General features: G+C 27.7%; 1 protein-coding gene across 2 annotated transcripts in view; it reads right to left on the bottom strand.

Moving 5' to 3' along the window:
* The window catches only part of LOC107453623 (E3 ubiquitin-protein ligase COP1), a 46,309-nt gene that overhangs the window by 27,583 nt on the left and 2,345 nt on the right, over positions 1-16,381 (bottom strand). For both annotated transcript variants that reach the window (XM_016070513.3, XM_087169458.1), the window contains exons 2-8: positions 7,068-7,235; positions 5,506-5,565; positions 3,624-3,721; positions 2,689-2,753; positions 1,200-1,319; positions 589-657; positions 450-509 (exon numbers count right to left, since the gene is read on the bottom strand). In XM_016070513.3, the coding sequence (XP_015925999.1) occupies positions 450-509; positions 589-657; positions 1,200-1,319; positions 2,689-2,753; positions 3,624-3,721; positions 5,506-5,565; positions 7,068-7,207 (612 nt within the window). In that variant the 5' untranslated portion in view covers positions 7,208-7,235. The remainder of the gene's footprint in view (positions 1-449; positions 510-588; positions 658-1,199; positions 1,320-2,688; positions 2,754-3,623; positions 3,722-5,505; positions 5,566-7,067; positions 7,236-16,381) is intronic.

Here is a 16,381-nt window from a genome sequence, read left to right on the forward strand (position 1 = left end):
ATGTCCTGTATACACTTGACTGCTAATGGCAACACAGAAGCGACAACGACCGTGAACTTAATGCAGTTCTCATTATTAGCACTCAAAAGTACGGTGATCTTAATACAGCTCTCCCGCCTTCTCACAAAAACTGCAATGAATAAACTAGTGGTAATCCCAGTCATTGAGTTCTATCACAGATAAAATTCTGATGGGGGGAGGGGGTACTGTAGTGTACCTACCGCTACAAAAATTTAATACCAATTCACTAGTATATAAGGCATGTTAACTCAATTCTGTGTTGGGGGTAACTTTTCATAGATGAAGGTTGATATTGTCGATAACCCCTCTCCCCGCACCTATAAATTCTTATTCCACATGCTAACAAGGCATGAATTAAAACATGTTACTGAAAGGCAGAAATGAATTATAATAGAATAAATATAACTAATTATATGAAAGTATATTACCTTTACAACACTAATATCTCCATCAACCATTTGTAGTTGTTCTTGAATTCTTTTCAACTCCTGTAAGTGTAAGGCATCTGATTAGGTCTCTCTTAACAATCATTCAAAAAAAAGAAAGAAAAATAATCTGAATATTTACCTCCTTTTTGTGCCGTTGAACTTCTTCTAAAAATTCTCTCAGGATGAGTAGCTCAGTTTCTCTACAATCCTACATAAAATTAAAAAAATAAAATAAAAATGTTAACTTCAAAATTAGTAACAGAGTTTTTTTCATACATATGATTTTTAAAAAGGATTATTTAAACAAATTAAATACATTCAAGAATAATAACATACAGTTAAACCTCTTTAATACGGATACCTTGATTAACTAAAGCCAATACTAAAGCTTATTGTTTTTTTTCCTTCATTTTATTTCTTACATCTTAATTTTTCATTTATGTTTAATTTATCTTAATTTTTCCTTTATGCTTAATTTTTCATTTATGCCTTATCTAACTAAATTTTTCATTTATGCTTAAGTGCCACTGGTCCTCTTGACTGAGGTCAGTGAGAGGGTGGGTGACCACTTTGATCAGCCCGAGTAGGTAGTCGTAAACCCAAAATTGGGTTGGCTGTTCAACGACGGTTATAAATATTATTTACAGAAAACTATTATATAAATATCATCAATCATACAGACTAATGACATCAAAATTATAGCAACAATTAAAGACTAATTGAAGATAAAACAATGAATGAGGAACTTACAGCTTCTAACTGTTGTTTTTTCTGAGCCAAGACTTCCAGCATTAAATTAACTTCCTCTATGGTCAGATTACATTTCTCTTTAGATAAAAATGACTGTAGTTCAAACAAGCTGTCTGTATGCTGTAAGAGAATGTTGAAACAAAACCCATAAGAAGCTAATAAATTCTAAAAATTAAACCATTATTATAAAAACAAAGACATTTCAATCAAAAAAGTTTAAACAAATACATCCACTTAAATTTGAAATTAATAATAATAATTAATGCTGATCATTGGTCCAGTGGTTACTGTACTGGACTATGGGGCCAGTGGTTTTGGGTTCGAATCACACCGTAGGCATGGATGTAACTTTCTCTCTCTCCGTGTTCTATGTCTTTTCTTCGGTGTGAATGTAACCTGCCCTATAAACGGGTTTGTGGTTGTATGACGTGGGCGAGGCTACTCCACCGTCATGGCTTAGCTACAGGTGTCCACTGGGTAACAATAGCAGAGTGGCAATTCTGGTATTTCTGAAGCCAATGGGAAATAGACACAAGTGATGGCGATTAATAAAAAAATTACAATTTACGAATTAACACTGGTGGTATCTTTATTTAATAAGCACTATTTTTTTCTTCCAATTGCTTTGTTTTGATGGTATTTATTATTTTTTTGAAAACTGAAAGACTACTCCTGGTTGCAGCTTCAGAAAAATTCATTATAACAGAATTAATTTGATATATTTAAATTATTGAGTGAAAAGAGAAAGAAGATTACATCTTCATTTCACAAAGTTTTATGATTTCTCCACAGTTACGCAGGCAGCTAAATTTTTCAACAAAAAATAAGCAACTTTCAAGTACTTTACAAGCACTCACAAGATAATTTTTAAGCACCATACATAAACAAAATGCAAAATAATTTTCAAAGACTTTACACAATCATGATAAAATAACTAGATTCTGACAAATATTATATTAGCCATTATAAAATGATCAAGAGATTTTTCAGTTCAATATCAGAAGGTGGAAAATGAAGCTTGAAATTGAGAATACTTTACAAACTGAAGCAGAGTTGCACACGAGAGTACAATCTCACAGAACCCAGCTCAGTAGACACACATGCGAACTCGCAAGTGTTTCATCAAACATGTAAAATTATTGCGCTTTCATATGTTATAGACCTTCTGAGTACGCCGAAATAGATTGCGGTTGAATGAATTGTGAAAATGTTGAATAAAAGAATGTGAACAATGCTTTTTTTTTTTTTTTTTTGGTATAATTCGAGGCAAAAATTAATATGGTGAAGAAAAAATATTTCCTTTTCGAAAAGGGAAAATTAAACACTTCTTAAAAACACCCAATGAAAAAAGCATCTTTTAAAAAAGCTACGTAACCACGTTACAGCTTCATTTAACAGAGTTTTATTATTTCTTCACAGATACACATATATACAGTGAATACGCATTTTTAAAACAATATATAATAATCAGAAAAAGAAAAAAAATTACTTCTGGGCAGCATTTCACTCGTTTACTGGGGATTCGACTCTTTTCTTTGGCAACTACTTCATTTACTGCAATTAATAATGCAGTGTCAGTTCTTTTTTAAGTTGACAAAAATATTTTCTTACACAACAATATCTAGTTTATTTAAAAATTGAACAATAATAACTAAATGAAAATAATCAAGAGAACAAGTAATATAAAAAAAAAAAAATTTAAGTCAATTCCTACTTAGGTCAAAAAAGAAAAATGTTATCTTAGTTACTTTTTATTAAATAATTAGAAAAAAATTTCTCTCTTATAAAACTAAAATTAATTAACTAAATTCAATAAATAAATTAATATTTTAAAAAACCGTATTAACATTGAGTGTCATCCACAACAACTTCAAAAATGTATTTGAACTTGAGTGAATAAATAAAAAGTATTTTATTAACGATTGAAAATTTGACTAAGATATAGGGAGAGTGTGAACTAATAGTAGGAATTTAAATAAAATAAATAAAAAAAGTAAAAGAGAGAATTGTTATCATAGTTGGCCAGACAGTCCAATGTGGGTCAATGCCTTCCTCTGATGATTTATTCCATAACAACTTCCGATTTATCATTGAAAATTGTGAAAAACTTGGAACTCTTTGCACATTCGCAAACTTTGTACTGCAATGTTAAAAATGCTGCAATGTGATTGACTTAAATGTTAAAAAAATATTACAATTTTTGATAACACAAGATATTTAGCCGGCCTATTTGGCTATATATGTATAAGGTTATATTGTACTTGACAAAAGTAAAAATTAATAGTTGATTACTAAACTTTACATTACACAATTAAAACTTGGCTACTAAAACAATAACTGATGATAATATGAACATAAATGAAGAACATTTTACTAGAAGATACAAAATTATTTAGATAATGAAATAATAATCAAAAGACTTACATAAACAATTGGGGAAGATTTCATCAACACTTTCAATTGGTGTGCTGCATTTAGGACATTTTTTCTGGGTTTCAATTGCAGTTTTTATGCAGGCATAACTAAAATGCGAATGAACATAAATACCATTAATTGAAAAGAAAGATGTTATTTTTATTTTGCAAGAATTGATAAAACTAGGTTTAAAATATATCCTATTTAAAAATTATCACGCCGGATTAACTAGTGATGCACTGTAAATTATGGTTTTAAAATGTGATATTTTTTTAAAGGAAAATTTAAATAGAATTTTAATGTTCAAAAAATTTTTTTTATTTGAATAAAATTTATACAGAAAAAATAAAATACATTAAATAAAAGCACATGCACTAACTTCAATTGAATAACAGAGCTAAAAAGTGTGCAAAAAAAGTTTCAAAATAAAATCACAAGAAAAAAAAGAAACTAAACACTTTAACAAGCACTTTACGGAACTAACTACTATTTTCAATATATTTTTCCTAGCAACAAAATAATTAATGCCCTCATTGAGCCAATATTCGTGAATATTGGCTGAATAATTGTTCAAATTGTCCTTATTTTTCCGATATTGACCCTATATAGAATTTTCCAATTCACCCGATATTTTACGAACATTTACAACCAATATCGGTCCTATATAGAATAGTCAGATTCATCCAATATTTTATATCCATTATTTAGCTAATATAGGTTCTATATTGGCTGATGTAGGCCCTATATAGGCCATTCTAGGACCCATATTAAAACATCCAGACACCCCAATATCGGTCCTGCAGTGCATTAACTTATACGACCTATATCGAGTCCAACTGGTAAATTGTCCTAAGTAAAATTGTTGCTAGGGTTAATTTGAACATGTGCAAAAAGATCACTTTCAGAATTTTAGAGCAATGAACAATATATCCAAAATAAAGAATGTGCATTATAATGATAATAAACACAATTAAAATATAGACATGCAATTCTAAAATTCAATTAAACAGTTCATGTTCAAACAAAATGGTAGATAATTTAAAAAAAAAAAAAATCTATAAAAAATCAATTTCAATTATAAATTCATATATTTTTTTTTTTTTTTGCAACAAATTTGCAACTCTTTTTTCTTTTAACATGGATATCAAAATTGTACTGTAGTTCTTGTACGACAAATACGAAAATATAGCTTGCATTTTAATAACAGCTTTCTTTTTAATTGCATACACTAAAAAAATAAATAAAAAAGAAAAAATCAGATTGGATTATGGATTTAATGGTTAATGGATTTAAAGTTTTATTTGATTTGTTTTTTATCCTTTTTGAAAGGCAATGATAGAAAATTTTCAGTGGTGTACTTATTTTTCATCATCCTTGCAATAAATTGTAACTAGCTTTTTTTTAAAATTTGCTATGAAAAAGCAAATTAAAAAAAAAAAAAAAATCCAAATTATTAACCAATAACAACGCAAATTGCAAGAGCCTGAATATAAATCAATTAAAACGTGTCTTAATTGATACCATATGATAGACATACCATACTGCAATATATATATATATATATATATATATATATATATATATATATATATATATATATATATATATATATATATATATAACTTTAAAAATTTTAGACCACAGTTTTAATATGCATTGATTACGAAATAAAAAGGAACAGATATAGAAAAACTTATGAAAAGGTATTTAAGTTTTTTGGCAACTACAATTTTATTAGGAAGAGAAATAATTGTAAATCTCAACAAAGTATTACAAAATAAATGTTATAAGGTAGATAATTTACCATTGCTAACAGTTTTAACATGCATTAATAAAGATTAAAATAAAAAACACTGTATTGAAAAATAATGTTATAAGACATATAATTTACCAATAGGTGTGTCCACATTTAGTCATGTGTGCTTCATTAATCAGGTTATAACAGAGAGAGCTAAAAGCAAAACAAAATTAGCAAATTAAAAAATAAATAATTCAATTGTCACATCAAGCTTTATTAGCATACATCTCTTGATCATGTGTTTTTGTCACAAACAATGCACGTGGTGTTATACTTTGCCCAACATGGGTCAAGCCCCCCTTGACAGGGTGCTCAAACAAATAAATTGAAAATATTTAAATTAAAACGTCTTTTATACTTCATACTTTTTTTTGCGAAATAAAAATCAATAAATTTGATACCACAATGTGCATAATTATTATAATGTAAATCACATTTTTATTCTCTTACCATTGTTATAAGACAAATTTTAAAAATATCACTACTTCAAAATTTGAATCCCAGAAACTATTAGATTGATTTTGCTTAAATTTTGTATTCTGCCATTTAAAATTTTATTCTTTAAAATCATGTAAAATTTTATACCTAACAATCCAAAAGTTTTTTGACTATTATTAAATAAAATAATAAAAAATAATATATATTTACTGAAAGATATTATGAAATTACCTTCGGAAAAATGAATTTTATAATTATATGCAAAAAAGATTTTCAATTTGTTTAACAAGACATGGTGAAATATGCAAAAAGTAAAAAAAGTTAAAAGGGGTACAAATTTTGGACTGTATTCCCGACAAAACTTTTTGGATTATGGCTACTCTGTACATTTTGGGAGTCAGAAATCCAAATTCGCCGAAAAAAACATTTAATCAGAGAAAGTATGTCTTTTGCTGATTTCCTATCTTTAAATATCATTTGCATGGAAGAAGAAAACTTGAATTTGAAGTATTTTTTATTAAGCTTACTCATCATTTTGAATAGTAAGCGGAAAATGAAGCCTGAAATTGAGAATATCTTGCAAAATGCAGCAGAGTTGTACACAAGATTGAAAGAATCTTGCTGAACCCAGCTCAGTTGTCACTCCCAAATATTTTATCAAACATGTAATATGATTGGCGCTATCATACGTTACGGACCGACGAAATGGATTGTGGTTGAATGAACAATGTAAAAAGCACGTTTCTGCGCAATACGCAGCGAAAATTGACACGGTAAAGAAAAAATATCTCATTTTAGAAAAGGGAAAAATAAGTACTTTTTAAAAACACCCAATCAAAAAAGCACCTTTAAACAGTTTGTTAATTTTTCGTAATGTAAATAATAATTTCTAAAACTAAACAGATGGCGCTACAGTAATGTGAAATCATTTCATTAATTGTAATCAGTTTCCTCCATGCCACTGTATCATTACAATCATCTGTGTTTGTTATTAAATATATTTCATTAAAAGGTGTTTGTTATGATTTAACCCCGAGATCATGTCACCGTATTTAACACACTTTTTAAAAACGCTATGCACCATGTTTATTATTAGTTTTCATCAATAATAATTTGAAGATCTTTCATGGCCTTCCACAAAGAGATATGTAGAGACATTTCTTTTGTCAAAGTAAGTCTAATAAATCGCTTTAGTAATTTGAAATCAATTAACCTACCATAATAGCTCAGTATTTCTAATTTCTGATGGGGCTGTACCATTGAAAATAGGAGGGGGATTGGGTCTTTTCTTAACTCTTCTGGGACCATCAGATGAAGCAGCCAATAAAGATCTATTAGAGGAAATACTTTCAGCCATTATAGTTCAGCAATGAAAACAAAAGTACCTAAAAAAAAATCGAAAATTAAACAAAGTTGAACAAGTTTTATGATGTAAACATAGTTGATGTCACAAAACATTAGAATTATGAAACAAAAAATACAACCAACTCAAAGATATCAAATAAAAATTAATAACTATCATTTTGTTTAATGGTATATCATTTTGTTTAATGGTATATCATTTATTTGCATAAAATCTTCCATTGCTGGCATTTAAACAGTTTGGACTTCATAACATTCTCGAGAACCAATAACATCAAAACTGTAAATCTACTGACAAAACTCACTAAATTACACTTTATTTGAATAAGGGATTACCTTTATTTACTTCTCGAGTTAATTGTGTAGCAGGTTGCCAGGTGGCAGAGTTGTTGTTCTTAAAATGTCAGATCTCACCTTGTTACATTAAAAATTTTTTGGTCAATTCTCAAAATTTTAATATGTAAATTATAAATGTTATGTATAATGTTTTACATGTAAATAATAAATGCGAGTATAACTACTTGGGTCATACAAATTTAGCTGCTATTCATTGTTGATTTTTTGCTGTTTTTATTTTCTTATCATAATAGTTATTTTACATTGTCATTTCATAACACATATTATAAAAATAAATATTAGTAATATTATTTTAGTATAAGTAAGTAAATTTAAGAAAACCGTTTTTCCTCAAGTTGAATTTGTGAAGGTACCACTAAACTAGGGGTGCACAACCTGCGGCCCGCCAACCCTCAATGTGCGGCCCGCTACCGCAATCTAAACAAAATGAAAAAAAATAATAAAATGTTTTTTTAAATAAAAAAAAAAAATTGGAAATTGGAAATTTACGCATTTAAGTTTTTGACGCACCCAATTTCACTCAATGTAGTTTTCGATCGATTTTTTTCGATGGTTACCTCTACAGATTTAGGCATAGTTTTGAAAATACCATTACTTTGAACACATCATTATTATGATATACGAATTTCTAATTTTAGTTATTACTTTTGACTCTCTTCGAGTGCTCCGATTTTATCGTAAATTCAATGACTTTCCGGTAGTTATTGCTGCCCATTTTCACGTATTTTCTGAAATCACGATTTTTAAAAAGTTATGAAACGCTTTATTGGTGCAAACTTCAGGAAAAATCTAATCTTTTTCGGCAGTTGTTGCTACGCATTTCCGCATGGTTTTTAAAATTTTGATATTTTGGCATGATATTATTACGAATCGCGATTAAATAATCGCTCATTTAGATAACAATTTTTTGACGTGGTTTATTTGTGCCAATTTTATTGCAAATCAAATTATTTTTCAATCGTTATTTTGGCAATTATTGTTACACATCTGCACAAGGTTTAGAAAGTCCGATATTTTTATACGCTATTTTGATACTTTAATTTCGCATTTAAATACATAAAAGTTTGACGCGTTTTATTTACACCAATTTTACCGCAAATATAAAGGTATTTTGATAATTTCCTTTGCAGTTATTACTACGCTTTTTACCCGTGATTTAAAAAAAATCGATATTTTTCATATAATTAGACAGCGCGCAAGTTTTAAATCCCGCATTAACATAATTACTTTTTATGTGCTGTATTTGTGTCGATTTTTACATAAATATAAGAAGTTTGTCGAACGTCTTTTTACTTGTAATTTAGAATATCCTGATATTTTAGCACAATATTACAACTCTTAAAATTCGATACTGTTTAAAAAATTTTTTTGAACTTAAAAAGTAATTACGTATTTTAGCAAAATCGATACCTTCCTAAAAAGAATAAAAATGAAAAATAAAAACAAGTTGTGTACATTTATATTAAACGCGTTCCCCTTTGCTTAAAAATAATTCAAAACACGTGTATATTTTAGTCCCATGAACAAGTGCAAGTTAACATCACACACTCAACCTATTCTTTTTGTTGTTACATGATTTAAAAATCACATGTCGAGATTCGTATTTATGCGTTTTAATTCTTCGCGTAATTTAAAATTCACACATCGTAATTCGTATTTACGCGACCTTAAAATTGCACAGCGCATTTCGTATTAAAAATAACGAGATTTAAAAATCATCCATCGCGATTCGTATTCACGCGATTTAAAAACCATATCTCGCGATTCATATTCACACATTTTAAAAATCATGCGCTGTGAGTAGTCTTTTCGCAATTTAAAATTGTACATCGCAATTCGTACTCACGCAATTTAAAAATCACACATTGCGTTTTATCTTTGCGCAATTTAAAAAGCACACATAACAATTAGTATTTAGGCAATTATAAAATAACACAACGCTATTTGTATTCACGTGATTTAAAAATATGGAAATGAAGAACACCATCTAGGACAAATTCCAAAAGTGATTAAGTTTTCTGCCCTAATTTAATACTACCCACAACAACAGCTTCTGTCATAAGACAGCTTCTGTTTTCCAGAATAAATTTGGCCTGTTCAAAATTACAGAGCAGTCTTTTAACAAATTCATTTAATGGCTCGAAAAAGCATGATCAAGTGAATCACATGATCAAGTGAATAAAATTATCCCAATATTTAAAAATTTTGCAAATTACAGGATAACCATTAAGAAAATTTTTTAACCATTTTCTTATGCTATACTTCCACCATTTCATATCATTCATGATTGTACGCTGGGAAATGATTTGTATATCATTAAATTTTAACAGTAAAAAATATAATCAAAATAAGTTTCGTTAAGTAATGTAAATGTTACTAATTGTTTATGCATATGTGTATTAATTGTAAATAGAAAGTGTCATGTTAAAAAAATATTCGCCATAAAAATTTTTAAACAAGTATCTTAATAGTTTTTTATTATTAAGGAAAATAGTTTATTCAAGATTAATGCTTTCTTTCTTTCTTCCCTCTCTCTGCCCCTGCTTCCTATCATTAATTTAAAATAAATGTTTTAAAGTTTAAGTATATTCCCCTTCTAAATGCTAAATCTTATTTTCCGCAAATGGGGTTTCGTTTCAATTTTTATCATTTTTAACCCTATAAACTTTCTTTAAATCAAAGTATTTAACTTGTATTTATTTTAATAACTAGAACATTTTTTTTAAAATTATTTCTATGAACAAATTTTTTAAAGTTAAAATTTATGTTAAAATGGACTTATGTATTATATAATATGACTTTTAAAAAACATGTATTTTCCCATAGTTTTTTTAATTATTTCAATTTATCTAAATTTTCTTCTGATTAACTGATTCTGTTTTTTCTTAGAAGGCTCAGTTTTTTCTTAGTTTAGAAGTTTTTAACTTTAAAAATTTTAAAGTATTTAATTTTATGCTAAGATATTACAAGGTTAACTTAGAAAAAGAATTTAGTGGTTAGAACAATGTTTTTATAACAATTACTACCTAAAATTGCTATGAATATGTTTGTCTAAATACTTTGGGTGTTCCCTTTGGCATGCGGCCCTTCATTAGTCAATCTGCTGCGCATGTGGCCCTTCACTCAAAAAGGTTGTGCACCCCTACACTAAACGGTAGTAAATTTGGCCTGGACAGACCCCTGTATGTGTTATAATTTGCCAATAAGAATAGCTATGAGACAGTTCCACCATTACGTAAGTTACAATCAAATTTAATTGAATGCTTTATGTGTTGTAATTAACCAGTAAGAATAGCTATGTGACAGTTGCACCTAACCTTATGTTACACTCAAATTTAATTAATGTCACCTCAGAAAAATATTAAAATTTGAATTTCAAGAGTTGATTGAAGACGTCAATACATCTAGGGGTCTATACAGACATTTTGTGAACGGTCCGTTTATTGTAAAATTGTGAAAAAATTACTCGTAATTTGTGAATATAAGATAAACGTTTAGTCACATTCTTTCAACCTGGGTCCTGCTTTTATGAATTCGAGCAAATAGGGTCCTGTTATTGCAAAAAACATAAATACATAAAACATAAACGTAAATACAAAATTATGCACAACATAAATAAATTAATGTAAAATTATAATAAAAGAAAAATTACATTTTCAAAAATAAACAGCAATTGTTACTTCTAAATTCAGGGTTCCCACTCTATGATGAGATTGAAATTCAAGGACTTTCCAGGACTTTTCAAGGACCTCAACAAAATTTTCAAGGACCTTAATCTAAGACCAATTTTAAAAATTATTCTCTTCTATTTTACTAGAAGCAACAATGCTTGTTGTGGCAATAATTAATTTCAAATATAATACCTAAATGCTTTGCCTATATAGAGAGAAGAGAATATATGTATTATGGACTAAAATTTATATTTTTTTTAAAAACAACCCTACTGGTTTTACATATTAATTCACAAAATCATTTTCAGCACAATCTATAACTAATGGTAATGAGATGTTAATGGTGAAATCCTTTAATCCTGTGTATTTCCATGTGAAGGCTGCATGAAAGACAGAGCTAAATCTTAGGTATTCCATATTCCATGACTATTCCATAACCCCCTCCTCTCCTCTATTAAACATCGTTTCTGAAATTATTCATCCATAATTTACACAACCTTCTCTAAATGTTATGCAGCAACAATTCTTTCAGAAAATAAAAATTAGAAGGAACATATCCCATTTTCACCATGTTTAAAAGTATTATTCGTTATGTGTAATCCACAACTGCCAATGAATATGACCTGGTGGGAATATTTCTCTTTTAATTCACACTGAAGCTTCTAATTGAATTTCCAATTGACATAGGGTCCATCCATGGATAATTGAAGTATTTTAGAGAGCTTTTAACCATCATCCATGCATTTGTAAAAAGAGGACAAAATATTTTTTGCAGTTCCATGACCCATAAATTGGGAGGTAAGATACTTAGTGCAAACTTTATTATCAATTCCTTACCATAATGTCCATCTGCTTAGATGGTAGAGACTGATTTAACGTCTCATCAAAGAGTAGTGTAGCAATCAACATTCTTCAGCTCATTTATAAGAATCCCTTTGAAGTATAGTGTCAATCCAAAGGAGCCCAAATAGGCTCACTTTGTGGCACTACAAAAAAATTGTCTCGCTATACCAGGGTTCGCCAAGTGGGCCCACTTTGAAAAAACCCGCCCGGGTTTTATTGGGTGGGCCCACCTTGAAAAAACCCACTTGGAACAATAAGTGGGTTTTTTTCAAAAAAAATTTTTTTTTTTACTAAAACTTATTGTTTCACATTTATTTTTATATAATTTATTGTGCAGCATAAATTTGTCAAATAGAGTTGCATGATTTATATCAGGGTTGGGTTTTTGACGTCAAAAAGTGGTTTTTGACATGACCAGGGTATAATACTGGTTTAAACCGTCAAAAACCCGTCAAAAATGTCAAAAACTAAAGTTTGCCAAGAAAATATATAAACTTCAAAACTACCAACAGTTGCCATATTGAAATTTAATTATACTATAGGTAATCAGGTTTTAAAATATTTTTTAATTAAAATTAAGGTAAAGTAACAGATTTAAAATCTCAGAAATTTGTATTCAAATGCATGTGCAGAAAAATTTTGCACAAAATTTTTTTAAATATTTATATTTTGAAAAAAAAAATTTTTTTTGATACTTAAGAAAATTAAAAGTTTATTACTATGCATTTTTGACATATAAGGAACATATAACTAATATTTATAAGGAACTTACAAGTTATGTTGTATAAATACAAACTTGATACAAGTGTATGAAAAAAAAATTTAATGTTATACCGAATATCTTTATTATCCAGTATGTTAATTTGAATTTAAAAGTAGTTACATTTGGGAATAATGATAAATATAATTCATATTGTTTATTATATTTATTTATAATTATTACACTTGTGGCGAAATCATCGTACTTGATTCTAAAAGTTCATGCTCTGGCGAACCTAAAATATGCAATCTACGCTCAAAGTAATTTTTGTTATCTATTTGAACTGAACTGAAGTTCAAGAAATAAATCGTGGTCATCTCAAACTTCGTTACCATCGAAACCATTGCGATACTTTGTTCTTTTTCCTCTACTTTTCTTTACTTTACATATCTCTTTTCTCGGTAACCTGCCTTACGTTTTTCTTCAGCTTTTACTTGTTCAATTATTCTTCTATGGTTTTAATTTTGTTAAGTTTTCATTAAAATTATGTTTAAATTTAGCATTTCTCCAAATTATTTATCTTTGGTCACAGACTCAACTGAACACGCAGACTCATAAATAACGCAGCCGTTTTCTCGCCAAACACTTATCATTTTAAAACAATTTTTACCTCTTAATTTTTTCCCCCACTTGTATTAAGAATACAAATAATGCATATCTTGAAAGCAAGAAGTAATTATTCAACAGCTGAATATTTAGATATTCAACAAAACTATATAGTATTCAGCAAAATGAAATTCACAAGTATTTGGATAAACTAAATTTTCAGCATAGTAAATGAATAGGCTGAATATACTGTAAATCGACACTAACTACTCTGTGTATTTAACAGAAAGCACTTAAATTCGTATTGTCTTATGTTAAAAAGATTATTAAGAAGATTTAAAAGAATATTAAAAAGATTTTTCTTTAAAAGATGTCTAATGTACAAAACTGCTAATGTTTATCTTTAAAAATGTCTAATTTTCAGTATAATCTATACTATACACTAAATTTGGTTATAAATAAATTTCTTAATAATATCACTGCAGATTTTCAATAACACATGAAAATGAATACATAATATTACAAAAGATGTGAGCTTTCAAAAGTACCAGATTTTGGTTACTATTCAAAATATAAGTGTTTCTTCAAAATTTTAAATTTATTTTTTCTAGAACATATTTAGAAACACTATCCTTTTTAAAAAATATATAAATTTTATGTATTAATTAAATTTCACATATGAATATAGGTTTTTGACATTTTCGACAGTGAGGTTTTTGACGTGACGGTTTAAACCATGGTTTAAACTGTCAAAAACTGTCACGCGTCAAAAACCTGCCAACCCTGATTTATATGATTAAGTTTTTAATATTAGTAAAGTAAAAGAAACTCAAATATTCATATAATTTTTATAGTAGGTGCTATTGAAAACTTCAAGTGGGTTTTTTCAAAAAAGTAATATTTTAATGATATTAAATCAAATAAAAATTTTAATAGTATAGTCTGAAAAGATCAATTTTTCAACTATAGTTGCATGCTTTATATAATAATAAACAGGTAATATAATACATACAGGTAATATAATAATATAATATATTAAAAAAAATTGAAAAGAAACAATTTTTTTCTTTTTTTTGCCAAGTGATACATTAACAAATTTAAACAGTTTTATTTTCTAGCTTAAAAAAAAAAAGCTAAAACTTTTTATAGGAGAACTTTTTAAAATTATTTATCTAAAAATGAAATCCTTTTCCTAGGGTTAATTATTTGAAAACAAATGGGACAAGTAACTGATACTCTTTATAATTATACGTAGTTTTAATTTCACTTTCTATTAATCTTATTATAGAAACATGCAAGACCATTAAATATTTATTTCAGTTTTTTATTTAACTCAAGTCAGATGAAATTTTAGTTTTTACTGATTGTAAATATTTACCGATTATAATTTTATAATGGGTAATATCCATATGTTTAATAAATATAGTAAATAAATGTGTGTGAAAACAAAAAGATTAATAAACTTGTTCCTTTTATATTACTGCATTTATATTTTATAATTCTTGAGTTAAAAAATTATGAAACGTAATGTACTTAAAAATAAAGAAGATTCAAATATGTATTAGTGATAATGCGTTATTTAAACTTAATATAAAATACATATAACCAGGGTTCCCCAAGTGGGCCCACTTTGAAAAAACCCACTTGGTGGTTTTTTTCACAAATTGTTTTTTTTTTTTTTTTAAATTTGGTTCAATCTCCTAATACTATCATTGGACATATCGTTGAAGTTAACAAATATTTTAGAAATGTGCATCAAGCACATGGATGGGCAAATGAAAAAAACTGCTTGATGACCAAATGATACTAGGTGGAATTCATATTGTGAGCGCGTAAAAACTTTTGCCAATAATTACCATAAATATGAAGAGATTGTTCTAGAACAATTTTATATGTCAAAAAAATTAAATAATGTTGGGCTTTACCAATAAACTATCAATTGGGAAAAACAGATATCAATTGTTTCTGAAGCTTTAAAAAAGCTTCAACCAGAAAACATTTCAATTTCAGAACCTGTTGAAATATGAATTAACTTACTATCGTGTGATGAATTAGAATCCCATAAACATTTTGTTAAAAGATCAGGCTGTTCAGCCACATCATTTATCAGCATCCTGGATCCCGAAACAAGGGGACAATTTTTAAATGATGAACAAGACCAATTAGCAGAAAGCTGTCTTTCTAAGCATCATCCAGAATTTCTGCCACGTGTTATGGCATCCAAAATTTCCGATCCTGAATACTTTCCAAAATCAATGATGCTTGACACGGTTATTGAACAGTTTTCATCAAAAAATAGTGGAAAATTATGGCAAAAAAAATAAATAAATAAGTAAATAAATAAAATTCCTAGCTTCCACAAAATTTCTGTCAATTCTTTTTTCTTTGCATTCAGCACCAGCATCCTCTGTCTCTATCGAAAGACACTTTTCAACTTTCGGTTTGGTGCAGAGTAAACTTCGAAATAGATTAGGAATAGATAAAGCTACAAAACTCGTAAAAGTGTATTGCCATCTAAGAGAGAAATGTAGACACTTTGAATCTGTTGTATGATAATAATAATAAAGGAAAAAATTGACCTTTTTTTTTAAGTTAACTCTTAACATCTGCTGACAATTTTTAACTATTTGGAGAAAGTTTATCACAATTAAAAAACAGTTAAAAATTAAAATATTACTTTTAAGATTTTTTAAATATTTTTAAGATTTCATTTGAATACAATTTATTTTGTTTCTTTTAATCATGTTTAAAAATATTGAAAGCAAACAAAAAAAAAATTATTAAGTTATACATTAAACAACAATAAACAAATTTAAAGTTTTATTATCTGATTTTAAAAAAATGAGCTATAACTTTTTATATATGCTTTTTTATAATTTTAAGATTAATTTGTTTTTTGAAACTATAAAGTTAAAATGCATATATTTATCTAAATATTTGAAAAAAGGGACAAGTAACTGATACTCTTTATAATTATACATAATTTTAATTT

The sequence above is a fragment of the Parasteatoda tepidariorum genome, chromosome 8, assembly GCF_982258835.1.
Source record: "Parasteatoda tepidariorum strain Cologne lab strain chromosome 8, Ptep-v5.0, whole genome shotgun sequence".
NCBI classification, from domain to species: domain Eukaryota; kingdom Metazoa; phylum Arthropoda; class Arachnida; order Araneae; family Theridiidae; genus Parasteatoda; species Parasteatoda tepidariorum.